The 27708-nt window shown below is 48.8% G+C and overlaps 1 protein-coding gene, 1 non-coding gene and 1 pseudogene across 2 annotated transcripts; 1 reads left to right on the top strand and 2 right to left on the bottom strand.

Moving 5' to 3' along the window:
- The first annotated feature begins 9040 nt into the window (after positions 1-9040).
- Positions 9041-10102, top strand: LOC125516631 (uncharacterized). Its single transcript, XM_087529930.1, has one exon. It carries the CDS (start codon positions 9041-9043, stop codon positions 10100-10102), a length of 1062 nt encoding a protein of 353 aa, XP_087386056.1.
- Positions 10103-16137: 6035 nt separating this feature from the next.
- Positions 16138-16322, bottom strand: LOC125517850 (U2 spliceosomal RNA; annotated as a pseudogene).
- Positions 16323-16950: 628 nt separating this feature from the next.
- LOC125517848 (U2 spliceosomal RNA) lies at positions 16951-17143 on the bottom strand. The gene has a single exon (XR_007287847.2). It is a non-coding gene; the product is annotated as a U2 spliceosomal RNA (small nuclear RNA).
- Positions 17144-27708: the final 10565 nt, after the last annotated feature.

Raw genomic sequence — 27708 nt, forward strand, 5'->3', positions numbered from 1 at the left:
CGTCGCTACCCGCGAGATCGATGACCTCCGCCGCGCCGTCACCGCCGCCGTCGTCATCGTCGTCATCGCTGCTCCGGGCTAAGCGGTCCCAGTCGATGACGTCTTCCTCCGACGACTCCGCCGCCTCCGCCTGCGGGACTACCGACGGAATCGCCGCCGCCACCTGGATCGCTGCCGCCTGCTCGGCGGCCTCCCCCGCAGCAGCCGCCGCCTCTGCAGCCGCCACTGCAGCCACCGACGCCCGCAGTGCGACGAGGTACCCCGGCGTATCTTCGGGATCGCCGTCCTCCCGAAGAAACGACCTGCTCCGGCGGCAGTTCCACCTCCGGCGAGGCAGGGGGATCGGCGGGCGCCGGCGCAACTGGTGGAGGGGCCCGACGGCCGCGCGTTGCTAGACGGGGGCGCGGGACAATAAGGCGGCGGCAGTCGCCGTTGAGGTCGGGCGTGACGCCGGACTCCGCCAGCCGGAACGCGTCGATGACGGCGGCGTAGTCCTTGCCGTCCCAAAACTCGTGCCGACCGGCGATGTTGCAGCGGCTGCCGGCCCACTTCTCCTCCGCGGTGGCGCTGGGCCCACGCGTCGGGTAGCCGTCCTTGTCGAGCTTCCAGTCGTGCGGAAGACGGCAACCCAGCGGCACGAGGAGCCCAAACCGGTACAGCTCCTCTGTCTCCGGCGTGCTCAGGCTCGACGGCCACACGCTCGGGCCGTCGTCGCAACCGGTGCCGGAGCTTCTACCGCGGTGGAACGACATCTCGTCGGCGGGGTTTTGAGAGGTGGATGTGATGACGGGTCGGGGGAAGAACTGGTGTGAGCGGCGACGGGCGGACGGGGGTGGTTTTTATAGGGCAGACGGCGGGGCAGCGGGCGGACGGGCAGTAATGGCGACGGGTGGGTGGGTGGACGACATTGATGCCCACGGGATATGGCGGGGCGGCAGGCGGCGGGGCGGCAGTCGAGGGCGGCGCGACGGCAGTCGAGGGGACGGACGGGACGGGGCGGCAGGGCCACTATCCACGCGCCACAACAAGTTTTCCCCGGGCGACGCGTCGCGGATTGACCAACCGTCGCCGCTTGACCACCGACGCTGTTTGACCACCGACACGCGTAGACATACGTACGTCACCCCACTGTAGAAAAATACACCATCCGGCGCGCGTACACGTACGTACATTGCGCGAGTGTAAAAAAAAGCCGTCGCCTCGCGCGCGGGTACATCGCGGGAGCGGGGCTGGGGGAGGGTGAGGGGGAATGACCATCCTACCCTTTTTTAAGTTTTTAAATGAAGGGGTATAAGACGAGCTGAACCGTTGATGTGTCTAGGGGGGTTGTACCGAAGAAGAAGTGTTATTGAAATTACTGTGCACACGATCTTTCATGCATGATTTGTCAACAACAGGGTTTTGAAGCCACACAGATTGAAAAAGGAGGCAATCCAATGGTGCACGTGACTTGTCATGTGTGATTTATCATCTCATAGCAGTGCTCCTTTTCTTTGAAAAAACATTTTGTAATTAATTGAAAAGTTGAATACAATCATTCATTACAGGGATGGAAAACTATTACACAGAAGGCCATCTCATATATTAGCAAAACAAAACTTAGCTATTTGGTGATCCACCTCATTTGCTTGTCTACTAATCTTCGCCAGCTTAAAGTCTGGAAGAAAGTTGGTAAGGGCTTCCTTCTTTTTTGAAAAGGTGCGCTTTATTACTTAAAAGATTTAAGCATTACACCTGGCCTCTGCATTACTAAGATGCACACAGCCAAAAAATGTCTTCTCGCACAAATGAAAAATAAAAAGGCGAAATACAAAAACATGAAGAGTCTGTATAACGCCTAAAGCGGAGGGGGATCAATCCTAAGATCATGTTGCCACCCATGCTAGGTAGAAGTATCCCTCGCCGTAGCCTCCAATCATGTACACACCTCCGTAAACAGGTTTCGATTCTCCACGCGTTGTAGAGACGACCATAAACGAAGAGTCCCGGTACATCTGTAGAGAACCTGCACCAAGGAAGTACTTTTATCGTTAAAAACCTTATCATTTCTACATAGCCAAAGCGACCAAATAACGGCAAGCGCTCCCACCCTGAGAAAAGTTCTAAACCTGTCATCAATCTCGTGTAACCAGTTGCCAAATACATTAGCAACACTACAAGGAGGATACAAGCTAGAAGCTATTTGGATGACTGACCATATAGAACGAGCCAATTTGCATTGGAAGAATAAATGTTTTATTGTCTCATCATGGTGACAAAATACACATTGCGGACTTCCATGCCAATTCCTCTTAATAAGGTTATCTTTAGTAAGAATGACTCCGCGATGAAGATACCATGCAAAAAATTTCCCCGGGCTTCCTTCTTGGCATCCACATGAGAAGACCAGTCAAGATTATCATGCGCAAGGAGAGAAAGCACAAAAGAGCAGTCTGTTTCCAAAATAACAAGCTTATGGAGAGTGATACCGATATATAGACCTGCGAGACATGCCTGGAATTAGTTGATTATGCAGTGCTCCTTGATTATCAATGACTGGTAATGTACTGCTGATGTGCAAGTTAGCGCCATTTCAATTTTATGTCATTGATGCATGTAACATGAGATTAGTGTTATAGTAATTGTTGGCATAGTTAAGCTTCTTTTTTAACGTGTTCAGGACGTGTTACCGACTGATATCTAATTTTTTTTGCATATCTCACTTGCGCCAATCAGCCCATGATGCCGCCGATGGAGAGCATTAGTCAGAGTTGATCGAGTACTCCAATTGCTTGAAGATGATGCAAATAGCAGTCTCATGGTACATGAGTTGGTGCATTACATAACTATGCCTTGTTGTATGGACCATATCATTTGTTTATTTTCTTGTACCAAAATTTATCTTATAGTATGTATATTTACAAGGGTACATTTAATGAGGATATATTACAGAAGAAAATAGACATAGCAAACCTAATGTTTGAACAAAAAAAGATGGGAAGGTAGAACATTTACCCGCATAGTTGAAGATGAATGAAGAAATAATGTCGTGTAGAAAATTTACATATGAGAAACATCATAGCCCTTGAATGTTCTCGAGGAATATTGGAATCCTCTAGCCTGTAAGAAGGTAAGACATGGTGAAACAGTGGGCTGATGAAGTGCTTTCCACCGCTAACTATGTCAAAGAAATTTAGGATGGACATAGATGTCTTGTAAATAGCTTTGGATGAAAATTAAATCATAGTTGCACCGAGTCAAACTATTATATGGTAATAAAGTGGGGTGCTATCGTTAATTCTTTCATGGTTTCATAGTGTTGGGGATCATAGCAGAAATTTAAAATTTTCTACGCATCACCAAGATCAATCTATGGAGTAATCTAGCAACGAGGGAAAGGGGAGTGCATCTACATACCCTAATAGATCGCTAAGCGGAAGCGTTGCAAGAACGCGGATGAAGGAGTCGTACTCGCAGTGATTCAGATCGCGGTTGATTCCAATCTAACGCCGAACAACGGCGCCTCCGCGTTCAACACACGTGCAGCCCGGTGACGTCTCCCACGCCTTGATCCAGCAAGGGGAGAAGGAGAGGTTGGGGAAGACTCCATCCAGCAGCAGCACGACAGTGTGGTGGTGAAGGAGGAGCGTGGCAATCCTGCAGGGCTTCGCCAAGCACCGCGGGAGAGGAGGAGGACTTGGGAGAGGGGAAGGGCTGTGCCAGAACTTGGGTGCGGCTGCCCTCCTAACCCCCACATATATATAGGGGCAAGGGAGGGGGGGACCGGCCCCCTCAGATCCAATCTGAGGAGGGGGCGGCGGCCAGGGGGGTTGCCTTGCCCCCCAAGGCAAGGGGGCGCCCCCCTTTAGGGTTCCCCCAAACCATAGGCGCATGGGCCCTAGGGAGGAGGCGCCCAGCCCACTAAGGGGCTGGTCCCTCTCCACACACAGCCCATAGGGCCCTCGGGGGCAGGTGGACCCTCCCGGTGGACCCCCGGAACCCCTTCGGTGGTCCCGGTACAATACTGGTAACCCGCCGAATTATTCCGGTGACCGCATGATGACTTCCCATATATAAATCTTTACCTCCGGACCATTCCGGAACTCCTCGTGATGTCCGGGATCTCATCCGGGACTCCGAACAACATTCGGTAACCACGTACATCTATTCCCTATAACCCTAGCGTCATCGAACCTTAAGTGTGTAGACCCTACGGGCTCAGGAGTCATGCAGACATGGCCGAGACAACTCTCCGGTCAATAACCAACAGAGGGATCTGGATACCCATGTTGGCTCCCACATGCTCCAGATGATCTCATCGGATGAACCACGATGTCAAGGATTCAATCAATCCCGTATACAATTCCCTTTGTCTATCGGTATGATACTTGCCCGAGATTCGATCGTTGGTATCCCGATACCTTGTTCAATCTCATTACCGGCAAGTGTCTTTACTCGTTCCGTAACACATCATCCCGTGATCAACTCCTTGGTCACATTGTGCACATTATGATGATGTCCTACCGAGTGGGCCCAGAGATACCTCTCTGTTACACAGAGTGACAAATCCCAGTCTCGATTCGTGCCAACCCAACAGACACTTTCGGAGATACCCGTAGTGCACCTTTATAGCCACCCAGTTACGTTGTGATGTTTGGCACACCCAAAGCACTCCGACGGTATCCGGGAGTTGCACAATCTCATGGTCTAAGGAAATGATACTTGACATTAGAAAAGCTTTAGCATACGAACTACACGATCTTGTGCTAGGCTTAGGATTGGGTCTTGTCCATCACATCATTCTCCTAATGATGTGATCCCGTTATCAACGACATCCAATGTCCATGGTCAGGAAACCGTAACCATCTATTGATCAACGAGCTAGTCAACTAGAGGCTTACTAGGGACATGGTGTTGTCTATGTATCCACACATGTATCTGAGTTTTCTATCAATACAATTCTAGCATGGATAATAAACGATTATCATGAACAATGAAATATAATATAATAATAACTAATTTATTATTGCCTCTAGGGCATATTTCCAACACATAGGTCAATAACTGATTTTTTGACATGGTCTTATAAGGTCAAGAAACATTAAAATCAACCAGGAGAATTAGATGGTGCCACATGCATGGCAGTTATTTGGCATCACGAAGGTGTTTAAACATTCGACATATTAAATATCATATGATTTTCCCAAAAGATTTTTTTGTTGTTGCTCTAATTCTTGATTTTATCATGTAGGTGTGATTTAATAATTTTCATACAAATTTCCCAAGGGAATTGGAGTAAAGTTATTTCGTATAGCTATGTAAATCTATGAACTATATAGAATTCTTGTGAATTTATATATGGTAAGGTCATGCTAATTCCAATACAAAAAACTTAAGTTGTTGAAGTGTTTTTGTTTCCTGTGATTTTTGGATGTTGTGAATGAATGAATATGCCATGTCTTGGAAATTTATGTTCCCAGTACTTGTCCTGTGGTCAAATAGCGCTCATGACTATTGTTCCCAATGCCTTACTACAAGCCCGACTTTCAATAGAAGCGAGCAACGCAAACAGAAGGCAATACATTTTCTTCGGCTTGTACTTGATGAGCAGCTCATTTTGGAAAGATTAGCATGTCTCAACAACATCTCTTTTTTGCATTCCAGCGAATAAATATGTCAGAAAAAATTCAATAAGGTACTGGCAATGTAGTCCTAATGATGTGGTTTAAGTTTGATTGATCCATGCTAGTTGATTTGAAACAAATTAGATCACCACACGTGTCCCATGAACTACCAGGATGCGGTGTCCATGAGGCGAGAATGTGATGACAATGGGGATCTAGAGGAGAGATATGGAGACTTGTTGTGATTTTGCAAGGATAGAACATGGGCTATAGGTAAATAAACGAGTGAGTTGATCATGTCCCTTAGATGTAGATCCAAATGCCACCCAATCCATGAGCAGCGTATTATCAGAAGGACCATATCACTAGATATTTCCCCGTGTAAATTACTCCCTCTGTTCCTTTATATAAGGAGTATTTTTTAGGCGCGGTGACCAAGGCACATAATCGAGGAGAATTTTGGACGAAAATACCCTTGACAAATTAGGTAGTTAGCGGCAACTAAATAACCAATGGAGTATGTGCAAATTTTATCATTCTTTCTTTCTTTTTTTCACTTTCTTTCTTCTTATGGAGTGGTACCAATGCCACTATACTTCATTTCTTCTTAGAAAATGTCTTTTTTGTGTGTGTTTGTAAGTAAGTATACTTGCAAGTACGATACACCTGAAGAAAATATGCCCTAGAGGCAATAATAAAGTTGTTATTTATATCCTTATATCATGATAAATGTTTATTATTCATGCTAGAATTGTATTAATCAAAAACTTAGTACATGTGTGCATACATAGACAAACAGAGTGTCACTAGTATGTCTCTACTTTACTAGCTCGTTGAATCAAAGATGGTTAAGTTTCCTAGCCATAGACATGAGTTGTCATTTGATTAACGGGATCACATCATTAGAATGATGTGATTGACTTGACCCATTCCGTTAGCTTAGCACTTGATCATTTAGTATATTGCTATTGCTTTCTTCATGACTTATATGTGTTCCTATGACTATGAGATTATGCAACTCCCGAATACCGGAGGAACACTTTGTGTGCTACCAAACGTCACAACGTAACTGGGGGATTATAAAGATACTCTATAGGTGTCTCCGATGGTACTTGTTGAGTTGGCATAGATCGAGATTAGGATTTGTCACTCCGATTGTCGGAGAGGTATCTCTGGGCTCTCTCGGTAATGCACATTATTATAAGCCTTGCAAGCAATGTAACTAATGAGTTAGTTGCGGGATGATGCATTACGGAAGGAGTAAAGAGACTTGCCCGTAACGAGATTGAACTAGGCATTGAGATACCGACGATCGAATCTCGGGCAAGTAACATATCGATGACAAAGGGAACAACGTATATTGTTATGCGGTTTGACCGATAAAGATCTTCGTAGAATATGTAGGAACCAATATGAGCATCCAGATTCCGATATTGGTTATCGACCGGAGATGAGTCTCGGTCATGTCTACATAGTTCTCGAACCCGTAGGGTCCGCACGCTTAACGTTCCGTGACGATTTGTATTATGAGTTATGTAATTTGATGACCAAAGTTTGTTCGGAGTCCCGGATGAGATCGGGGACATGACGAGGAGTCTCGAAATGGTCGAGGCGTAAAGATCGACATATTGGAAGGCCATATTCGGACATCGGAAAGGTTCCGAGTGATTCGGGTATTTTTCAGAGTACAGGAGAGTTGCCTGAATTCGTATTGGGCCTTAATGGGCCATACGGGAAAGGAGAGAAAGGCCTCAAGGATGGCCGCGCCCCTTCCCCATGGATTGGTCTGAATTGGACTAGGGAAAGGGGGGCGCCCTTTCCTTCCTTCTCCTTCTCCCTTCCCTTTTTCCTATTCCATGTGGGAGGTGGAATCCTACTAGGACTAGGGAGTCCTAGTACGACTCTACACTTTGGGCGCGCCCTATGAGGGCCGGCCTCCTCCTCCCTCCATCTTTTATATACGTGGTCAGGGGGCACCCCATAGACACACAAGTTGATCATTGATCTCTTAGCCGTGTGCGGTGCCTCCCTCCACCATAATCCACCTCGGTCATATCGTAGCGGTGCTTAGGCGAAGCCCTGTTCCGGTAGCATCATCATCACCGTCATCACGCCGTCGTGCTGACGAAGCTCTCCCTCGACACTCTGTTGGATCATGAGTTCGTGGGACGTCACCGAGCCGAACGTGTGCAGATCGCGGAGGTGTCATACTTTCGGTACTAGGATCGGTTGATCGTGAAGACGTACGACTACATCAACCGTGTTGTCATAACGCTTCCGCTTACGGTCTACGAGGGTACGTAGACAATACTCTTCCCTCTCGTTGCTATGCATCACCATGATCTTGCGTGTGTGTAGGAATTTTTTTGAAATTACTGCGTTAACCCAACAACACCATGTGTGTAAATTATAGTAGAGAGCAAAAATTGCACTGCATAAACTTATTATTTGCATATTACAAAATGTGCAATTTTAGGGCAAACTTATGCAAGTTTTTTTTGTTTTCTTTTTTAAGGTTTTCATTCTTCCGTAAAAAACTTCATTTTTTATTTTGATTTTTAATTTCCTTTCTTCTTAAAGGGTTTCATACTTCCATAGAAAACTTTGTTTTTTTATTTTCTTTCTTCTTAAAATGTGTCATTCTTCCCTATAGAACTTCGTTATTTTATTTTTATTTTGTTTCTTTTTAAAGGGTTTCATTCTTCCCTAGAAAATTTCATTATTATTTTTTCTTCTTAAAGGGTTTCATTCTTTCCTAGAAAACTTCATTATTTTACTTTCATTTTAATTTTTTCAATTTCTTTATTTAAGGGTAATACCAATATTGTTCCACTATTATACGGTTATTCATGCATATTATAAAAAGTGTAATTTATGCGCAAAATGTGTGCCAATTTTATTATTATTATTTTCATCTTCTTCTTCTTAAAGGGTAATACCAATGCCAGTAATTAATTACTCCCTTCGTCCCATAATGTAAGACTTCATTATGGGACGGAGGGAGTATTTCTTAGAAGACTTCATTTTAAAAAAAAAATCCGTGTGTAGTACACAAGCACATACTATACAAAACGTTTGTAAATTATACTAGGTTGTGAAAATTGCACTATTATATGTTTATTCTTTGTGTATTACAAAAAGTGCAAATTGAGTGTAAAGTTGTTTGCAAGTTTTTTGTCTTTCTATAAAGGGCAATACCAATGGTACAAATACATTTTTCTTAGAAAACTTTGTTATTTTATTTTTTATGTCCATACAATCACTAAAGACTTGTACAAATATGTGTGTGCTTTATGCAAAAAAAAAATCCATCAAACTAGAAAGTTCAACTGGAATGTTGATGTTAGTCCCCTCAAAAAAAAAAGAATGATGATGTTAGTGTGACCCATCCATCATACATGCATGACACGTCGAACATTGCATGCACACATGCATGCATGTACCCAGCCAGGCATAGCGTGGCCACACGGATAGTCTTCGCCGTCGAAGCTCGGCCCTTCCGCCTGCCCGTCGCCGCCGGTCACCAGACTCACCACAGCTCCTGCGGCAAGTGGCTCGTCTTCGAGCGTGACGACGGCGCATACTCGCTGCTGGACCCGTTCTCCGACGCCACGGCACCCGTGGCGCTACTCCCCAGCCTGTCCAGCGTGTGTGTCCGTCACGAGCCCATTGTGGCCGTGGCCGAGCGGGAGTTGCTGGAGTGCAGGTATTCGTTGACCCCGCGTGAGAGAGACGCCGAGCCACAGACAGCGGTGTCCTTACTCAAGCTCGTGGTCTGCTCGGCCCGCCTGGTCGCCGCGGTCGTTGGCCAAGGGCGGCACGGCAAGCTCGCGCTGTGCCGGCTGGGCGCTCCTGCGTGGTCGCTGAGCGGCCGAGACCAATGGAGGCGGCTCAAAGACATGGCCTTCTACAGGCGCAAGCTGTACGCCGTCGACCAGAACGAAGACCTGCTCGCGGACACCGTCGCTGACGACGGCAGCGACGACGAGCTTCCGACCATCTCTCGGCTTGACAGCGTCATAAAGGGCCGTCCCCCGCCGTCGAGCCAGTTTCGCCGCGCCACGCTGCACTACCTCGTCGAGTCCGGCGACGGCGCGCTGCTGATGGTCCGCAGAGAGATCTCCCGCGTACGCATGCAGCGGGCTGCGCCGGTCACGCCGGAAGGCGCAATGGACGAGGACATCACCGTGTTCAGGGCTGACTTCGGCAGGTCGAGGTGGAAGGAGGAGAGGGGCGCCCTCGGCGGCGACCAAGCTCTGTTCGTCGGGCGGTGGTGCTCCAGGGCCGTGCGCGTGCCGGACGAGCGCAGGAAGGAGTGGGCGGACCGCATCTTCTTCCTGCAAGACGGCACAGGCGAGGAGTGGCACGTCAGGCGGTTGCGCTATTCTGTGAGCGTCTACATGGTGAAAGGAGGCAACTTCAGTTGGTCCGACCTCCCGGCCAGAGGGAGGGCGGAGCCGCTCCTGCCGGTGATGGCGTCGCCGAACGGGGACCGTTAGACTTGTGGTTTGGTGGAAACTGGCTCAACGCATCTGGTGCGTGGTCTATCATTTTATATAGGGTACCAAAAAATACAATACAGGTACAAATACAGTTGTGGTACAATATACAGTCTAACACCCTTCCTCAATCTTAACTGTGGCCTGAGGTATTCAGTAAGTTAAGATTGCGTCTACAGCCTATGAACAAAGGAAGAGACAACGGTTTGGTGAAGATATCAGCAAGTTGATCCTTGGAGGAGATGAACTTGATCTGCAGGAACTTCTGTGCAACACGTTCTCTCACAAAATGATAATCAACTTCGATGTGTTTCGTTCGGGCATGAAATACCGGATTCGATGAAAGATATGTGGCACCGATGTTGTCACACCAAAGGACAGGAGGCTGACTGTGAGAGATTTTCAATTCTCGAAGAAGAGACTGGACCCAAATAAGCTCAGCAATGGCATCAGCAACCGCCTTGTACTCAGCTTCAGTGCTACTCCGAGAAACTGTGGCCTGTTTCCGAGCACTACAGGCGATCAGATTAGGACCAAAGAATACTGCATATCCCCCCGTGGATCGCCTGTCATCTGGGTTACCAGCCCAGTCCGCATCACTGAAGGCCGAGAGCACACTAGAAGGCGCCGGCCGGAGATGAAGTCCATAAGAGGCAGTGGAGCGAATGTAACGCAGAATACGTTTGACGGCAGTCAAGTGAGGCTCTCGAGGGGCATGAAGATACTGACAAACACGGTTAACTGCATAGGAAATATCAGGCCGTGTGATGGTGAGGTACTGAAGAGCCCCAACAAGGCTTCTGTACTCGGTAGCATCATCAGCAGAGAGGAGAGTCCCATCAGTAGCAGAAATAATCACAGTGGAGGACATGGGAGTAGTAGCAGCTTTGCACTCCAACATGCCAGCACGCCGCAGGAGATCCTGAGAGTACTTCTGCTGAGAAAGAGCAAGACCATCATGTGGATACGTGACCTCCAGACCAAGAAAGTAATGAAGTTTGCCCAGATCCTTGACAGCAAAATCCGAACTGAGAGCCAGAACCAAATGATCAGTCGCCGCAACAGAGGAGCTGGCAAGGATGATATCATCAACATAGACCAGAATGTACATGGTGACTTCCGGTCGCTGAAGAATAAACAGTGAAGTATCAGTAGTGGAGGGCAACCCATGAGCACGAAGCGCAGAGCCCAGCCGTGCATGCCAAGCACGAGGAGCCTGTTTGAGACCATAGAGCGCCTTTACCAGATGACAGAGATGCTGGGGACGATCAGGGTCAACATACCCAGGGGGCTGACGCATGTAGACCTCCTCCTGAAGAACCCCATGAAGGAAGGCATTCTGAACATCCAATTGACGAAGGGACCAACCTCATGTAACAGCAAGTGACAGGAGCAGTCGAATAGTGGTTGGCTTAACAACAGGACTGAAGGTATCCTCGTAGTCAAGACAATACCGTTGCTTGAAGCCCTTAGCAACCAACGGAACTTTGTACCGCTCAATAGAACCATCTGCATGTTGTTTGACCTTGAAGACCCATTTGGAGTCAATGACGTTGATACCTGAACGAGGAGAGAACAGCTGCCAGGTGCCATTCTGACGAAGAGCCTGAATCTCAAGGTCCATAGCAGCACGCCAGTGAGGAATACTCATCGCTGCTTGATAGTGTCGAGGTTCCGCAGTAGGATCGAACTGCGCTTGAGCCAAGCAGGCAGCAATCCATGCAACAGTGCCATCAGTGTATTTCTTGGGCCGATGAATACCGCTCCGGCTACGTGTATGCGGTCGAAGGACCACAGGAGCTGGAGGCGGGTCAGCCGGTACCTCGTCAGGAGAGGCAGGCGACGATGCAGGAGACGGGCTCCCGAGCAGCGAGGCCGCAGGCGAGACAGGCACAAGCAAGGCTGGCCCAGGGGAGGAAGCTGACGCGGGCAAGGCGGGCCCGGGCGAGGTGGGCTCAGGCGAGGCCGGCCCAGGTGAGGCAGGCGAGGGCGTCGCGGGTGGTGAAGACCGCGCAAGCGAGGCGGGAGGCAGTGGAGGCCCACTGCCAGGCTATCGCGCGGGCAACAGAGCACCTGGGCCAGGCGAAGCCGAGGAGGCGGCCTCGGGGCGCTCGCCCACTGCATGTCCCATGCAGCGATCGACGTCGCCATCACCAGAAGCAGGTGCGGGCGACTCCGGTTCGTCAAGGAGCTCGAGGCGAGCGCCACGTCCGGTACCTGCACCGTGGTTAGGAAATAATACAGGCGAATATGCAACATCCTCAAGTTGATCAGGCGAAACAAAGAAGCTAGTAGTGGATGATGACAACGATGGGGAAGATGGCAGATTCGAAAAAGGAAACAGACTTTCGTCGAATACGACATCACGAGAAATATAGACTCTATTTGTTGGAACATGGAGACATTTGTAGCCTTTGTGGAGAGCACTATACCCAAGGAAGACGCACTTTTTAGAGCGAAACTCAAGCTTGCGACTGTTATAGGGCCGAAGGTGCGGCCAACAAGCACATCCAAAAACCTTGAGGAAAGTATAGTCAGGGAGTTCATTAAACAGTAGTTCAAGCGGTGTCTTCATTTTTAATACTCGAGTAGGAGTTCGATTGATCAAGAAGCAAACAGTGGTAAAAGCATCACTCCAAAACCGAAAGGGCACGGAGGCATGAGCAAGAAGTGTAAGACCAGCTTCAACTATGTGGCGGTGCTTGCGCTCAATGGCACCGTTCTGCTGATGTGTATGTGGGCATGAAACACGATGAGATATCCCAAGCTTATTAAAGAAAGAATTGAGGTTGCGGTATTCGCCCCCCCAATCTGACTGAACATGAATGATCTTATGCTGAAGGAGTCTCTCAACATGCAATTGAAATTGTAAAAACACACGAAACACATCAGCTTTGCTTTTTAAGAGATAAAGCCAGGTAAAGCGACTGTAGGCATCAATGAAGCTGACATAATATTTATGACCACTGACAGAGGTTTGGGCAGGGCCCCATACATCTGAAAACACAACCTCTAATGGAGTAGTAACAACTCGAGATGAAGACACAAACGGTAACTCATGACTCTTTCCTTGTTGACATGCATCACAAATTGCTAAAGCTTTATTACTAGATGACGTAGGGAGCTCATGTCGATGCAAAACATGGCTAACTATGGGAGACGCTGGATGACCAAGCCGGGCATGCCACTGGGATACCGACGTGCGAACAGCGCTGAAGACCTCTGGAAGGGATGGCGCCTCCAACGCATACATGCCCTGATGGATGCGACCTCTAAGCAAAACCTCCCGTGTGGCTCGATCCTTCACCAAGAGATGAAACGGGTGAAATTCACAGAACACATCATTATCATAAGTAAACTTACGAACAGATACTAATGGACGAGTGACAAGTGGGACGTGAAGGACATTACGAAGGCGAAGGTGACGAGAGGAACTAGACAGAAGGAAGGCCTGACCAACATGAGTAATGGGCATACCTAAACCATCAGCGATGCGGACCTTGTCACGGCCGCGGTAGGGCTCCAGCGCCTGGAGTCGAGCAGCCTCATTGGTCAAGTGCTCCGTGGCACCCGTGTCGAGATACCAGGCAGGATCGATCTGATACGACGGTGTGTACCCGCCTGCACCGGGGTGGGTGCCGCCAGGATGGCCGGAGGAACTCTGTTCGACGATGGCAGCTTGCTTCTCGTTGCCGCGCCCGTCATTGCCGATGCCAAGAAAATCCCTCTTGAAGCGACGATGGCAGCGAGAGGCATAGTGCCCGTGGATGCCACACAGCTGGCAGTCGATGTTGGGGCGGCCGCGGCGATCGGTGGCCACAGGAGGGCCACGGGATGGCGGTGATGTAGGGGGCTGGCGGCCACCACCTCCCATGGGTTGGCCAGTAGGAGGACGAGGTGGACGATGACCACCAGCACCGCGGTAGGCGGCATGGGCCTGAGGATCGTTCAGCTGCATCGCGATATGACGGGCATCAATGCGTTGCTCGGTGGAGAGAAGGCGCGCATACAAGTCCCGGGGAGACAGGGGCGTCTCACGACCCCGCACCGCCTCAACGAGATTGTCGTAGTCCTGATCGAGACCCCGAAGAACGAAGTCAGTGAACTCCGTATCACGAAGCGGCTCCCCGATAGCGGACAGGGTGTCGGCGATCGTCTTGATCTTGTTGTAGTAGACGTGCGCAGAGGAGTCAAGCTTCTTGCACTCGAGAAGTTGTTGACGAAGAGCCGACGCGCGAGCCGAGGAGTTGGCCGAGAAGCTATCAGCCATCGTCGCCCAGACGTCGAGGGACGTGGCGGCGAACACCACCAGCCCAGCAACTCCTTCCGTGAGGGAGGACTGGAGCGCGGACAGGATGGCCTGGTCCTGTGCGACCCAGGCGTGGTGCGCCGGGTTTTCGGCTGAGACCCGGGCGCCGGTGGCCGTGACCGCAGGGACGAGGCGGGGCGGACACGGGTGGCTCCCGTCGACGTAGCCTTCGAGATGACGGCTGAGAAGAAGCGGTAGGATCTGCGCCCGCCAATACAGGTAATTGTCCTGCGTGAGGCGCACCATGATGAGGTGCGTGAGCTGATAGGGGCCAGTGCCCGGGCCGTCGGCGACCGGAGATCCAGCAGGGGCGACGACGTCTGCCGCGGTGGAGATGATGGGTGGCGGCACGGCCTCGGGCGCCGATGGGGCCCGGGGCGGCATCGTGCTGAACGGCACCAGCGGCGCCGATGCATGGGACGGCAGCGGAGTGATGAACCCTGGAGCAAACTGCGACGAGCCGAGGTACAGAGGGCGCGAGGTGGTGGACGCGGCCATCTGGCTCGTGGTGCTGGCGGCGAGGATCGCCGCGAGCTGGGGCGGGATGAAGGGCGCCACTGCGGGTGGTGGTGCGGAGGCGGGCAGGGCAGCGGAAGAGGCCGAGGAAGCGCCAGAGGAACTCATGGCAATGGCGATCTTGGCGGCGGCGCAGCAATCCGAGGAGGCGGCGGCGGCCAAGGACAGAGGGCGGCGGCTAGGGTTTTAGAAAACCTAGTCTGATACCATGTTAGACTTGTGGTTTGGTGGAAACTGGCTCAACGCATCTGGTATGTGGCCTATCACTTTATATAGGGTAGCAAGAGGTACAATACAGGTACAAATACAATTGTGGTACAATATGCAGTCTAACAGAGACGACTTGCCGGCCATATGGCTTTTCCCTCAAGATCGGCAACAACTGCATGTACAGCAGCAACTGCATATATGACTCCAAAGAGTTGAAATTGGAAAACGACTTAACGTACTACTGATTTTGTCAGTTGCTGCAGCCATCTTCTGAAGTTCATCTAGACTTAATGTCAGGGCAATGTGTAAACCAAAATATAGCAGAGTCCATTTTTCCAAGAATTCCTTTTCAGTGATGGGTTGCACATTATGGTTCAGAAGCTTGAATGGGCCACAAATCGCTGCAGTGCCTACTGATAACTGATGGTTCTTGCTTCACACGGTACTTCTATTCTCCAGCTCTGGAAAAGCTTTGTCAGGGAAGATAATGTACATGAGAAATTCAATAACAGATACATGCACGAGTAGAAGGAGATGATAGCTTCCTTTTATGCACAGATAGAACTTTCAAGATACGCCTGCTTCCATTTGTAAAATGGGGAGATTTCTAGTAGTTAATAAATGGACAATAATTCTGAGCTCAATGAGGAGGGCATTCACTGGCCTATAACTACAAGGCATAAGGCTTCCATATCAGATATGATTTTCATGAAGTGTGCAGACTACGATCTTTTTCAATCTGTGAAGGGAAAAGAAGCTACATAAGCAACAACATAATTCACCTGTATATCTCTCTCTTATTTCATGGCTTTTAATCCTCATGTTCTTCCTAAGCTATTCCAAAATCTCTGTCCTTGAACATTGAGGTACACATCAGGCAAAGGAGGCTCCTAATCGACTACAATTCCTGCTATTAGCAAATTCCAACCTAGCATTCAACTAAATACGTAGCAGCTTACTTTCTAACGCTTTGTAAATTCAAATTTTAACCTTGTTTTGCTTGGGGTGCGCCTGCCTGGGCTGTAGTGCAACACCTAAGGGCCCCAATGGTAAGCCATTGTCCTGGACCCTCCCCCATAAAAAAATAAATTTAATATCGTTTGGGCATTTGGCCCACATATCAGATATTAAACTGATAAGAACAGATACTACACTTGATCTTAGCCAAAAGGCGGAGAAAGATATGAGTTCTTGTGCTGCCCTGCCCCTCCTTTTATAGCTACCTTGCGGTGCCTTACGGTAGCAGACCGGAAAGTGGTTTAATGTATTGCCATTTCTCTGGGTGATTGCGGCAGTCTTTCTTCTCTTAAAAGAGATATTCATTCTTACTGTACTTTATTCTGTAGTTACAGTAAGTAGGGTTACAGTAAGCAGAGATATTTATTCTTCTACATTACCGACACATTAGTCTTGTTCTTGTGCACTTACAAAAAGGTAAACGAGTTTATCTGAACAAGTTCCTGAAGTTGGGCAGCAACAGACACTACTCAACAGACACATCACATGGATAATGGAAGCGATTGAAAAAACAAATGCTGCTGGGATTCCTTGACTTGCTTGTTTAGGGGGCAATTAACCACTAGAAAAAAGGGCGAGGGTTAAACATCAATGTTTATTAATCTTAGCTTTGTTTAGGTGGTGTTTGCATTTTCCCATAGCTGCTGCAACGAGTTCCAAATAAATAGGGTCATACACACCAGCAATCAACGTGTCATTACCCTTGCAAACTGTGGCAACTTGTAGAGGCCCTTCAAAAGAAATTCAAATATTTAAACTTAAACGAAGGACTTAAAACATTTTAACCTTGTTTTGATTGGGGTGCACCTACCTGAGCTGTAGTGCAACACCAAGAAGACACTTGAGAACCCCAATAGCAAGCCATTGTGATGGGCCTTCCCATAAAAAATAAATTTAATATCATTATGGGCACATGGCCCACATATCAGATATTAAATTGATAAGAATAGATACTATATTGATTTTAGCCAAAAGGTCAAGAAAGGTATGAGTTGCATTGATGCCCTGCATCTCGTTTTATAGCTTCCTCAACCGCCTCTCAACTCTCCGCAAGCGATGTGGAGCAAGCAGCCGCAAGCAACCTTTTTTTTTAGAATAGCCGCAAGCAATCTGTGGCCTCTCGTTTGGGCATGAACAGGCCCAGTAAGAACACAGCAGCACGCTTCCACGGCCTAATGCCCTGGCTGGCTTTTTCCAGTTCGTTTTGCTCGTTCCCCTAAAAAAAAGCTCGTTTTGCTCGTTTTTTTTTCGCGGGGTAGCTCGTTCTGCTCGTTGTCTGACCGGCGATCTCAAAGGTGTCTGTGCGAGGCCAAAACTACAGCACGCAAGAGACTTTTTTGGAATCAAATATAACGAAAAAGGTTTTCTCCCCACTTTGTATTACAAAGCAACCAACCGATACAACCGACGATAGGGGCTGGAACGGAAGCAGCACAAACACGCCCAAAAGAAAGAAAAGAGAAAAAAGAAAAGAAACAAATGCCGATAACGGCGGATCGACAAAAACGACGAAGCCTCATGACCGCTGCGTCCACCGGAGATCACCCACCAAGCTCCGAAACTCCGAAGTGCCGGTACCCAACAACACCTCCAAGAAGGGACGCGACGATGACGACGTTGCTGCCAAGGGTTTCCTCCGGTACACGGCGAGGAAAGAGGAAGGGTAGCCCCGACGCCCTCCAAGAAGGTCCGGCGGCACCCTCAGGCGCCACCGCGTCGGTGTCAGCCAAGCCAACAAAGATTTCTCCCGATCCCAGCCTCTACCTCAGGCACTCCGGAGCTCGCCACCAGACCGACCACCACCCCGCGCCATCACGAACACGAAGCTTCCCACGCTGTCTCACCACAGCACCGCGAAGATGGTCTGCACAACGGAGAAGAGGAGCCGGGACTAGGGCAACAGCACCATCGGCATACGGGAGGGCCCCACCTTCACCGTCCACGACGGTAGCCGCCCGGACGCCATGGCAGGAGCCTACCGGGCCCATGGCCCCACAGGCCCGGCCGGGCCCTCAAAGGCCCGGACAGCTCCCGCCTCCGCGCAGCAGCTGGAACACCGCCGGCGTCGCTGTCCCAGTCCAAGCCGCTCCCCAGCCTCCCCATACAGAGAGCGTCGCGGTCGCGTCGGAGCCGACCTGTAAGGACCCAGAGGGAACCCTACGGGCCCAGATCTGGGCCAGGGACGCGCCCCCGGCCGGCCAGCACCACTGGACCACCCCGCCGCCAAGAGGCGGCACCACCAAGGCAAGCGCCGCCGGCCTCCACACCAGGACGCCGGACCGCCACCGGCCGAAGCGCACCGCCGCCGGCCATCACCGCCTGAGCAGGGGAGGACCGCGCGCGGGGAAGGGCAAGCCCACCGCCGCCAGCATCACGCGGCCGAGGGCCGGCGGCGCAGGCTGACGGCGGCGGGAGGAGGATGCGCGCGGGGAGGAGCTGGAGGCGCGCGGAGGCAGGGCCCCCCGCCGCCTCGCTCGGGGAGGCGGCGTGGGGGTACGGGGGCGAGGAGGAGGGGTGGGGGGAGGAGAAGGGGAACGGGGGGGGGGGGGGGTTGGCGGCTCCGGCGGGCTCCGGCCGCCGCGGCGGCGGCTCCGCGCGGGGGAGCCGGCGGCGGCGGCGGGGAAACCCTAGAGAGCGGGGGACGCGACCTCTATCTTGGAATCAAATATGACGAGGTGTTATATTCGGATAAAAAGTTTAGCCAAGAAATGTTACCATAGAGTTCAGGAAAAAAATTATGACCACAATATAGCATGTACCTAGCGTTTTTTTGGCAAATCTTTGACCCCGAATGCGGTAAAGGTCATTCCATGTTTAATCTCTTTATACAAATGCAATACTTGGTCATGTTTAATTCTATAAAAAGTTCCTGGATTTTTTGACTTTTTAAAATAACTAAATTGAATACAAGTGCTCCTATGTTTTGTTTTTGCTAATTAGCCTACTATCATCATCATGCGTAGCGATCGATCGAGGTCGACTATGCAAGTCACCATGAGGTAGGCGCTTATAGTATATAGTGAAAAGATAAACACCCAAAGAATTAAAATGTAACTGATTCTCTCACTTTCAATGCAAAAGCTAATAAGGGCATCTTTGGTCGATCCCTCAAAAACAGTTTAACTTTACAGATTTTTGTTTTGAGGAGTTAAACTGGACCTAGCTGATCTCTTATCCTCTTTAACTCCTTCAAAAATTTACTCCTCGAGTGGTACTTGATCGATGGCGTTTCTTTGGATATTTTTCCTCCTCGTCCACGCCCGTCTTCTCCCCTGCTCGATTGCATCAACTTTGACGTGACTATCCTTGCCACCGCCGACCACCACCCACCACCGCAGACACCCCATAGCATCGACTGCTCCGCCGCCCCACTTTGATTTGGCCTCCGCTCGCCGTCGCCACCGGAATCATCGCATATACACCCGCCACCATCAGCACCGGATTCAACGCACCTATGTCCCGGCGCCATCACATTTTGGCAGAAACTGAATCGCGCAGCTACCTGAAGCGCCCTATGTCGCCTCATGGTATGTCTTCCTCCTCTCACTCGTCGTCCGACCGTCGATGCATCCTTGTCTGTCCGTCGGCCAGGCTCGGCCCTCGCCCAGCAAATCATTGGCGTGCCTCTGCCAATCATCAAGTGTGATGACTGCTGGCGGCTGGTGGTCTGCTGGGTCTCAAAGACGATAGAACAACCCAGATGAGTTTGTTCAAGTGTGAAATGGAAAAGGTTGCAATTTTTGATTTTGGGAAGAAGAATACATTGATATACAGATTGTTGGATGTCTATCAGATGTTGATGCACTAGTTGTTGCAGACTAGATGTTGTCCAAGCTTGAGGAGGTAGAAAATAAACAAGTGTGCAAGCTATGGAAGTCAACAGAGAAGAGCAATAAGAAGATGGAAAAACTATTTAATTGGACTTATAGAAGCAGTCAAGAAAGTTGTGTTTAAGTTGAAGCGTGTAATTTTCCTCGTCGTTTACTTTTTATTAGCACTCCTAGTGAGGAACTGGTCAAATATATGCCCAAGAAGTTGTTTAATGAAGTAATTGAGTAGTAAAGCTTTTACTTGATGGCTTCAAAATAAAAGAATTTGTGTTAAAAAGTTTTTGAGGAGTTAAGTTTTGGGGGTTCAACTAGGAACCAATTTCGTCCGTCTAAAAGAAGAGTAAGGTTTCCTTGTCCCTTTCATCCATCTTTCGTTTCACCTGTGCATTTTCCTCACGTACGTACTACTCCCTAAATGTAGCACGTAGAGAATTATTTTAGATGAGAAAACAAGCCAGTCAAACTCTATGGTGGAACCCAAAGAATTTTAAGCCTAACATTGGTCGAGATCAGAATACTCTGGAGCAGCATAAAAGCACCCACAAAGCCAGATCTTTGCGACAAAGTTTCGCCCTTTACGTCAAGATCTAAATTCCTCAATTGGAAGGGTTACAACTGCTGGAATTTAGTTTATTTTGAGACAGCTCAATAACTATTTTAGAATTTTCTAAATAAATTTTAGGGGCTCATTTAGCCCATTCGTGCAAAGGCAAGGGATACTATTAAAGTTTAGTCCCACGTTACTAGTTTAGTGAGAGTTCTTTGTAACACCCCGGATGTAACTTTCCTACTTTGTACTCCAACTCTTTCCGTTTTCGGCGTTTAGTTATTTTATTTTTCTCGGGTTCGGGTTTTTGTCTCAGTGTGTTGTTGTCGTTGTCATGCATCTCATATCATGTCATCGTCTGCATTGCATTTGCATACGTGTTCGTCTCATGCATTCGAGCATTTTCCCCGTTGTCCGTTTTGCATTCCGGCGCTTCGTTCTCCTCCGGTGGCCATTTCTACCTTTCTTTCGTGTGTGGGGATTAAACATTTCCGGATTGGACCGAGACTTGCCAAGCGGCCTTGGTTTACTACCGGTAGACCGCCTGTCAAGTTTCGTATCATTTGAACTCCGTTTGATACTCCAACGGTTAACCGAGGGACCGAAAAGGCCTCGTGTGTGTTGCAGCCCAACACCCCTCCAATTTGGCCCAAAACCCACCAAAACCTGCTCCATCATCTAGAGAGTTCGATCACGATCGCGTGGCCGAAAACCGCACCTCATTTGGACTCTCCTAGCTCCCTCTACCAATAAAATAGAATCTCCCCCGAAATTTTTCGGGTCATTCCACCCCTAACCCTAGCCCCGCTCCTCTCCGCGCGGCCGGATACGTCCGCCGGCCGCCGGACACATCGCCGCCACCACTCAGGGTCTGCCACGTGGCCCCTGCGCCGCCGCCCACCGCTCCGGCCCGGGAGGCCCGCAGCCGGCCCCCGCGGGCCCATCGCCTCGCCGCCCGAGCGCCCGAGGAGGCGCCTGCTCCTCCGCCGCGCCGCCCCGCTCCGGTGGCCGGAGTACGCCGCTCCGCCGCGCGCCTCGCCGCCAGCCACCGCCGCCGCCCTTCTCCATCGCCGGCGCAGCCGCCACCTCGCCGGCGTGAGCCAGCCGCCGCCCGTGCTCGCCGGCCCGGTCCCCGCGCCGCCCTGCACCATCCTCCTCCTCGCCAGCTCTCCGCTCCGGCGCCGCCCCGCGGTCCACCCCGGCGACCCCGAGCTCCGGCGACAACGACCACTCCGGCGCCCGAGCTGCTACAGTGCGTGTGCGCTAGATCTGGATCGGGGTGAACAGTAACCCTAGGGTTGACCCCGAATTTTTCCTAAATCTGCAGTTCAAGTGCTCATGTTCATGGCCTCGTAACTTTGCATCCGTAGCTCCGATTCATGCATGTAGCATATCAAAATGTTCATCTCAAAGAGTGCATCATTTCATTCCATTGCATCATTTTCATTTGAGTTCATTTTGATGCCCGAAATGCTATTAGAAGAGGGCTACTTGAGATAATTGTTAGATCTGCTACTCCATTTAGGTTTTTGTCATTTTTGCCATGATTAATGTGTGCATGATATGCCCCTGATTTTTACATATTTTTTGTTAAGGGTTTTGTCATATTTCCAGAGGCGCAACCCATGTATTTTTGTGATGTGTGTGGTGACTAGCACAAGCTTGCAAAGTGGTGCACTTACTAATTTTGTTTTCAGGGACTTAGCAATTCCACTAAGTCCTTGATCTGTTTATCTCATATGGCCATATGTTCATGTTGTTTCCTAGTGATCCGTGCCTCTTTTGAGGATGATCAGTAATGATGTTTTGTTAATATTGTAGTGCTCTATCCATCCATGTCTTTGTTTGCAATTATGGAGCAACCTAGCGTGAGTCAATCGAGCTCTACTTTTGCTACTTTGTGAATCTGGGTAGATTGTCAACTTGTTTGCAATTTTGCCGATGATGTTGTAGTTGATCCGTGCATGCTATGCTATTGTTCTTGCCGTGTCTAGCTTGCATTTTGTGTGTTCTTGATAGATGTATGCTTAGCTCTCCATGACTTGCACCGTAGTGAGTGCATCGAGCTCGTAAACATGCCTACTTGAGTTATATTTCAGCATGCTCCAGTTTTCACTAAGTCTGAAAAACTGATTATGTTTTTGCTATGTTCGCATGCTTGCAATTGTATTTTTTGATCCCTTTTGGCTCAAGGTCACTAAGGGAATTTTGTTAAGCTCCTTGAGTAGCTCCATGCCATGCTTTACTTTGACATGTTCAGGTCCTGTAGCATATAGTTTTATTGCTCCGAAGAGTGCCACCTGATCTGAAATTCCAGACAACTGTTAATTTCACTAAGTCTAAGATCTGTTTGCCATATGCTTTTTTTAGCCATGATTGTTTGAACCTGCTAATGGATGAATTAGCCGTAGCTCAGTACTAGACTTTTGTTAAGCATCTTGAATGCATCCCTGCCATGTATTTTGTTGTCATGTTTGGGTGCAGTAGCATGTTCATCTCGTTGCATTTAGATGGCTACTTGCTGTAAATCGCAGACCGGTGTCATTTTTGAATCGCTTGCCATTTCCAAACCGTAACTCCAATTCCTGCGTTCTTTATATCGTTTTCAAGCGATTTCATCTCATATTTCCAGTGGAACACTTGGATTTCCAAGTTGAAGCCAGGTTCATGCATCCCTTATCAAATCTTGCATATACATCCCGCATCGCATCCCACATAGCATATCTTCTTTGCATCATATTGCTTGATCCTTGCACGTGGTTGATTGTATCCTTATTGCTTGTTTGTCTTGTTTGGGTAGAGCCGGGAGACGAGTTCGCTAACGAGGAGCCCGTTGAGTTTGCTTTCGAGGATCCAGTCAACTCTGACAACTGTGCAGGCGAGATGATCATACCCTCGAAATCACTACTATCTTTGCTATGTTAGTTTGCTCGCTATTTTGCTATGTCAATGCTACGATGCCTACCACTTGCTTTCAAGCCTCCCAAATTTCCATGTGATACCTCTAACCCACCATGTCCTAGCAAACCGTTGATTGGCTATGTTACCGCTTCGCTCAGCCCCTCTTATAACGTTACTAGTTGCAGATGAAGATTGGAGGCCGTTCCTTGTTGGAACATTTATTTACTTGTTGGGATATCATTATATTATCTTGTTATCTTAATGCATCTATATACTTGGTAAAGGGTGGATGGCTCGGCCTCTCGCCTAGTGTTTTGTTCCACTCTTGCCGCCCTAGTTTCCGTCATATCGGTGTTATGTTCCCGGATTTTGCGTTCCTTACGTGGTTGGGTTATAATGGGAACCCCTTGATAGTTCGCCTTGATTAAAGATTTTCAAGCAATGCCCAACCTTGATTTTACCATTTGCCACGTAGCCTCTTTTCCCCTTGGGTTTCCGGAGCCCGAGGGTCATCTTATTTTAAACCCCCCGGGCCAGTGCTCCTTTGAGTGTTGGTCCACCTGTCAGCTGCCGGTGGCCACCAGGGGCAACTCTGGGCTGGCCTACCCGTACCTAAGACAATCTGAGTGTGCCATGAGAAAGAGATATGTGCAGCTCCTATCGGGATTTGTCGGCACATTCGGGCGGTGTTGCTGGTCTTGTTTTAACCTGTCGAAGTGTCTTGAAGAACCGAGATACCGAGTCTGATCGGAACGTCTTGGGAGGAGGTCTATTCCTTCGTTGACCGTGAGAGCTTGTCATGGGCAAAGTTGGGACTCCCCTACAGGGTTTTGAACTTTCGAAAGCCGTGCCCGCGGTTATGGGCAGATGGGAATTTGTTAATGTCCGGTTGTAGATAACTTGAACCTTAACTTAATTAAAATGAATCAACTGAGTGTGTTACCGTGATGGCCTCTTCTCGGCGGAGTTCAGGAAGCGGACACGGTGTTGGAGTAATGTTTGCGCAGGTTATCTCTCTAGTTTCTCGCTCGTGCTTTGCCTCCTCTTCTCGCTCTCTTTTGCGAATAAGTTAGCCACCATATTTGCTAGTCGCTTGCTGCAGCTCCACTCATATTTACCTTGCCTTACCTATAAGCTTAAATAGTCTTGATCGCGAGGGTGCGAGATTGCTGAGTCCCTGTGGCTCACAGATTACTATTACACCAGATGCAGGGCCCGATGATTCCGCTCCAGGAGACATGTTTGAGCTCAAGTGGGAGTTCGACGAAGACTCTCAACGTTACTATGTTTCCTTTCCTAATGATCAGTAGTGGTTCCCAGTTGGGGGTGAACAGGACCGTGTCGCATGTTGGATTATCTTTTATTTTGGCGCCGTAGTCGGGCCATGAGTGTTGGATGATGTTATGTTATTTATGTACTTGATTGACGTGGCGAGTGTAAGCCAACTATGTTATCTCCCCTTTTATTATCTATATTACATGGGATGTTGTGAAGATTACCTAACTTGCGACATATGCCTTCAATGCGATTATGCCTCTAAGTCATGCCTCGACACGTGGGAGATATAGCCGCATCGAGGATGTTATAAGTTGGTAATCAGAGCCTTCCCCGACCTTAGGAGCCCCATTGCTTGATCGTTTTTAGCGGCCGAGTTGTGTCTAGAAAAATGTTTTGAGTCATTTAGGAATTATATATCGGAGAGTTTAGGAATTCTTTTTACTTCCCAGTCTCCTCATTGCTCTGGTAAGGCATCCTGACGTAGAGTTTTGACTCTTCTCTTCTCAAATTTCACTAAATTTTTTTTTAGGATCACGCAGGTATCTTGGAATCGTTCCGATGGTTTTATGATGAGAACATTGTCTTGGTGCCTCCTGTCAGGGGTTTTGTGGAAGTGTCCCGGGGAGTTGAGCTCTGAGGTGTTGTCATCATAATTTTATCGTTGCAGTTTTGGAATACCTGAGTTTAGTACGCCGACATCGAAAATCTCTTTTATGCAGTTCGTTGGTGAGATAACCTCGACGCCACCCAGTACTGGGGCGGGAGTTCGGAAGTATCGCCATAACTTGTATAACGGATGCTTTTCGAAGGTTGAGGTAGATGGTTTCTGAAGGTTTCTTGGTTATGTGTTGAAGGATGGATACAACTGGATGTAGGATTTGCTAGATTTGGGTGAGATATTATGCTTCCCCTGTATCCCCAACACCTGATTGCATAACCGAAAAGGTTCAGGAGTTTCATAGGTGGGAATTCTAGTAACTCTAGTTCTTCTTCCACGGATATCGGTTTGAGATTGGGATTTCTTACCGATTATTCGTTCTTGATCCGTACCTTATTGATTTATTTCTCTACCTTAATTCTATGTGGCTTCTCAATTTATGGATATGTGACCATTTCAAGAGGAATGCATTCGTTCATTTTGTTCGGATGTGAAGACTATATGTTGCAATTTTCATTCCGTTGGATTCAGCTTCAATATTTGTCTATCAAGGTGCTAATGGTGGTCAACCTCTTCAGGATGGCTCCTCCAACGCACACGACTCCGAATCCTAATCCACCTCCACCTCCTCCGGAGGCATGGCAAGCTGTGATGGCCGCAACCAATGCAAACACACAGTTGATCATGCAAATTCTTCAAGAGCGCAATCAAGGCAACCAAGGGAATCAAGGCAACAATCAGAATCACTTTGCTACACTCAACCAGTTCCTTACTAACGGGCCAAAGACATTCAGCAATTGTGTTGAGGCAACCGATGCTGACGATTGGCTAGTGGATCTGTGCAAACATTTCGAGTGCAGTAACGTCAGGCCTGAGGACTTTGTCAAGTTCGCTTCCTTCCAACTCAAAGATCAAGCTGCAGAATGGTTCCAGCAGTACAAGGACTCCAGAGGTGGACGTGTTATCACTTGGGATGAATTTCGTCAAGATTTCCGAGCTCATCATATTCCTCAGAGCATGGTTGAAAGCAAGCGTGAGGAATTCCGCAACCTGAAGCAAGGCTCTTTGTCTGTCTATGACTACAACAAGTTGTTCCAGAAGCTCACCCGCTTTGCCAAGCAGGACGTCCCTGATGAGAAGAGTATGATATATCAGTTCAGGGGTGGTCTCAGAGAAGAAATTCAGCTAGCTCTTGTTCTCTTTAAGCCCTTGAGGTACGATGAGTTCTACAACATGGCACTGAAGCAAGAGGCCGCTCAGTTGAGGTGTGATGCTTCCAAGAAGCGAGTCAGAGATGTTACTCCTTCTTCCTCTACTCAAGTGGCCAAGCAGCAGAAGTATTGCCTTCCTCCTCCTCCGTTCCGTCAGCCGTATCAGCAGAAGAGCAAAGGTGGCAGTGGATCTTCCCACCCACCCAACCCTGGCTTTCAGAACAAGACTTCGTCTCAAGCTCCAAGATCGAGTGCTCCGTATCACCGTCCGCTTTCAGAGGTCACGTGCAACAAGTGCCAACAGAAGGGTCACTATGCCAACAAGTGTTTCAACCAGAGGCGTCTTCCTCCTCCTCCTCCTGTCAGATCGGCAAGTACAGCTGTGGTCAAGCATAACCCCAAGCACGCCAAGGTCAACTTGACGAATGCAGCTCAGGCAGAGGATTCATCAGATGTCATCATGGGTAACCTTCCAATTAACGATATTCCTGCAAAAGTTCTTTTTGACACGGGTGCATCGCATTCTTTCATCTCGAGACCGTTTTCATCTAAACATGGTTTGGCTTTGCAAATTTTACCTAGTCCATTAGCAGTTGTATCTCCCGGTAGGCGCATGCATGCTAACTCCATTACTCCGGATGTTACTATCACTTTGGGAGACTACAAGTTTCTATCTTCTTCTACGGTTCTTGGTGACTCGGATCTTGATCTTATTCTCGGAATGCATTGGATTTCTAAGCACAAGGCGTATCTTGATTGTGCAGCCAGGCAGATTCAATTGACTCATTCGTCTGAGGATGTAATTGTATTTGCCGCTCGTGATGATACCATCCGTCTGTTTTCTCTTAATGAGAAGGGTGAACTGGATGCTATCTCGCAAATTCCAGTCGTTTGCGAATATCAAGACGTCTTTCCAGAAGAGCTTCCAGGAATGCCTCCGCACCGGCCAGTTGAATTCGTTATCAATCTTGAGCCTGGCACGAAACCTGTGTGCAAGCGTCCTTACAAGCTCGGACCTAAAGAGTTGAAGGAGCTGAAGAAGCAACTCGATATTCAAGAGAAAATGGGTCTCATCCGGCCTAGTTCTTCTCCGTGGGGTTGTGGTGTTCTTTTTGTGAAGAAGAAGGAT

The sequence above is a fragment of the Triticum urartu genome, chromosome 6A (assembly GCF_056163025.1).
Source record: "Triticum urartu cultivar PI428250 chromosome 6A, HENAU_Tu73, whole genome shotgun sequence".
In the NCBI taxonomy this organism is placed as follows: Eukaryota; Viridiplantae; Streptophyta; class Magnoliopsida; order Poales; family Poaceae; genus Triticum; species Triticum urartu.

Bases quoted from the DNA above. Each gene is read 5' to 3' on its own strand.
- LOC125516631 (XM_087529930.1), top strand. From the start codon at position 9,041: ATGTACCCAGCCAGGCATAGCGTGGCCACACGGATAGTCTTCGCCGTC.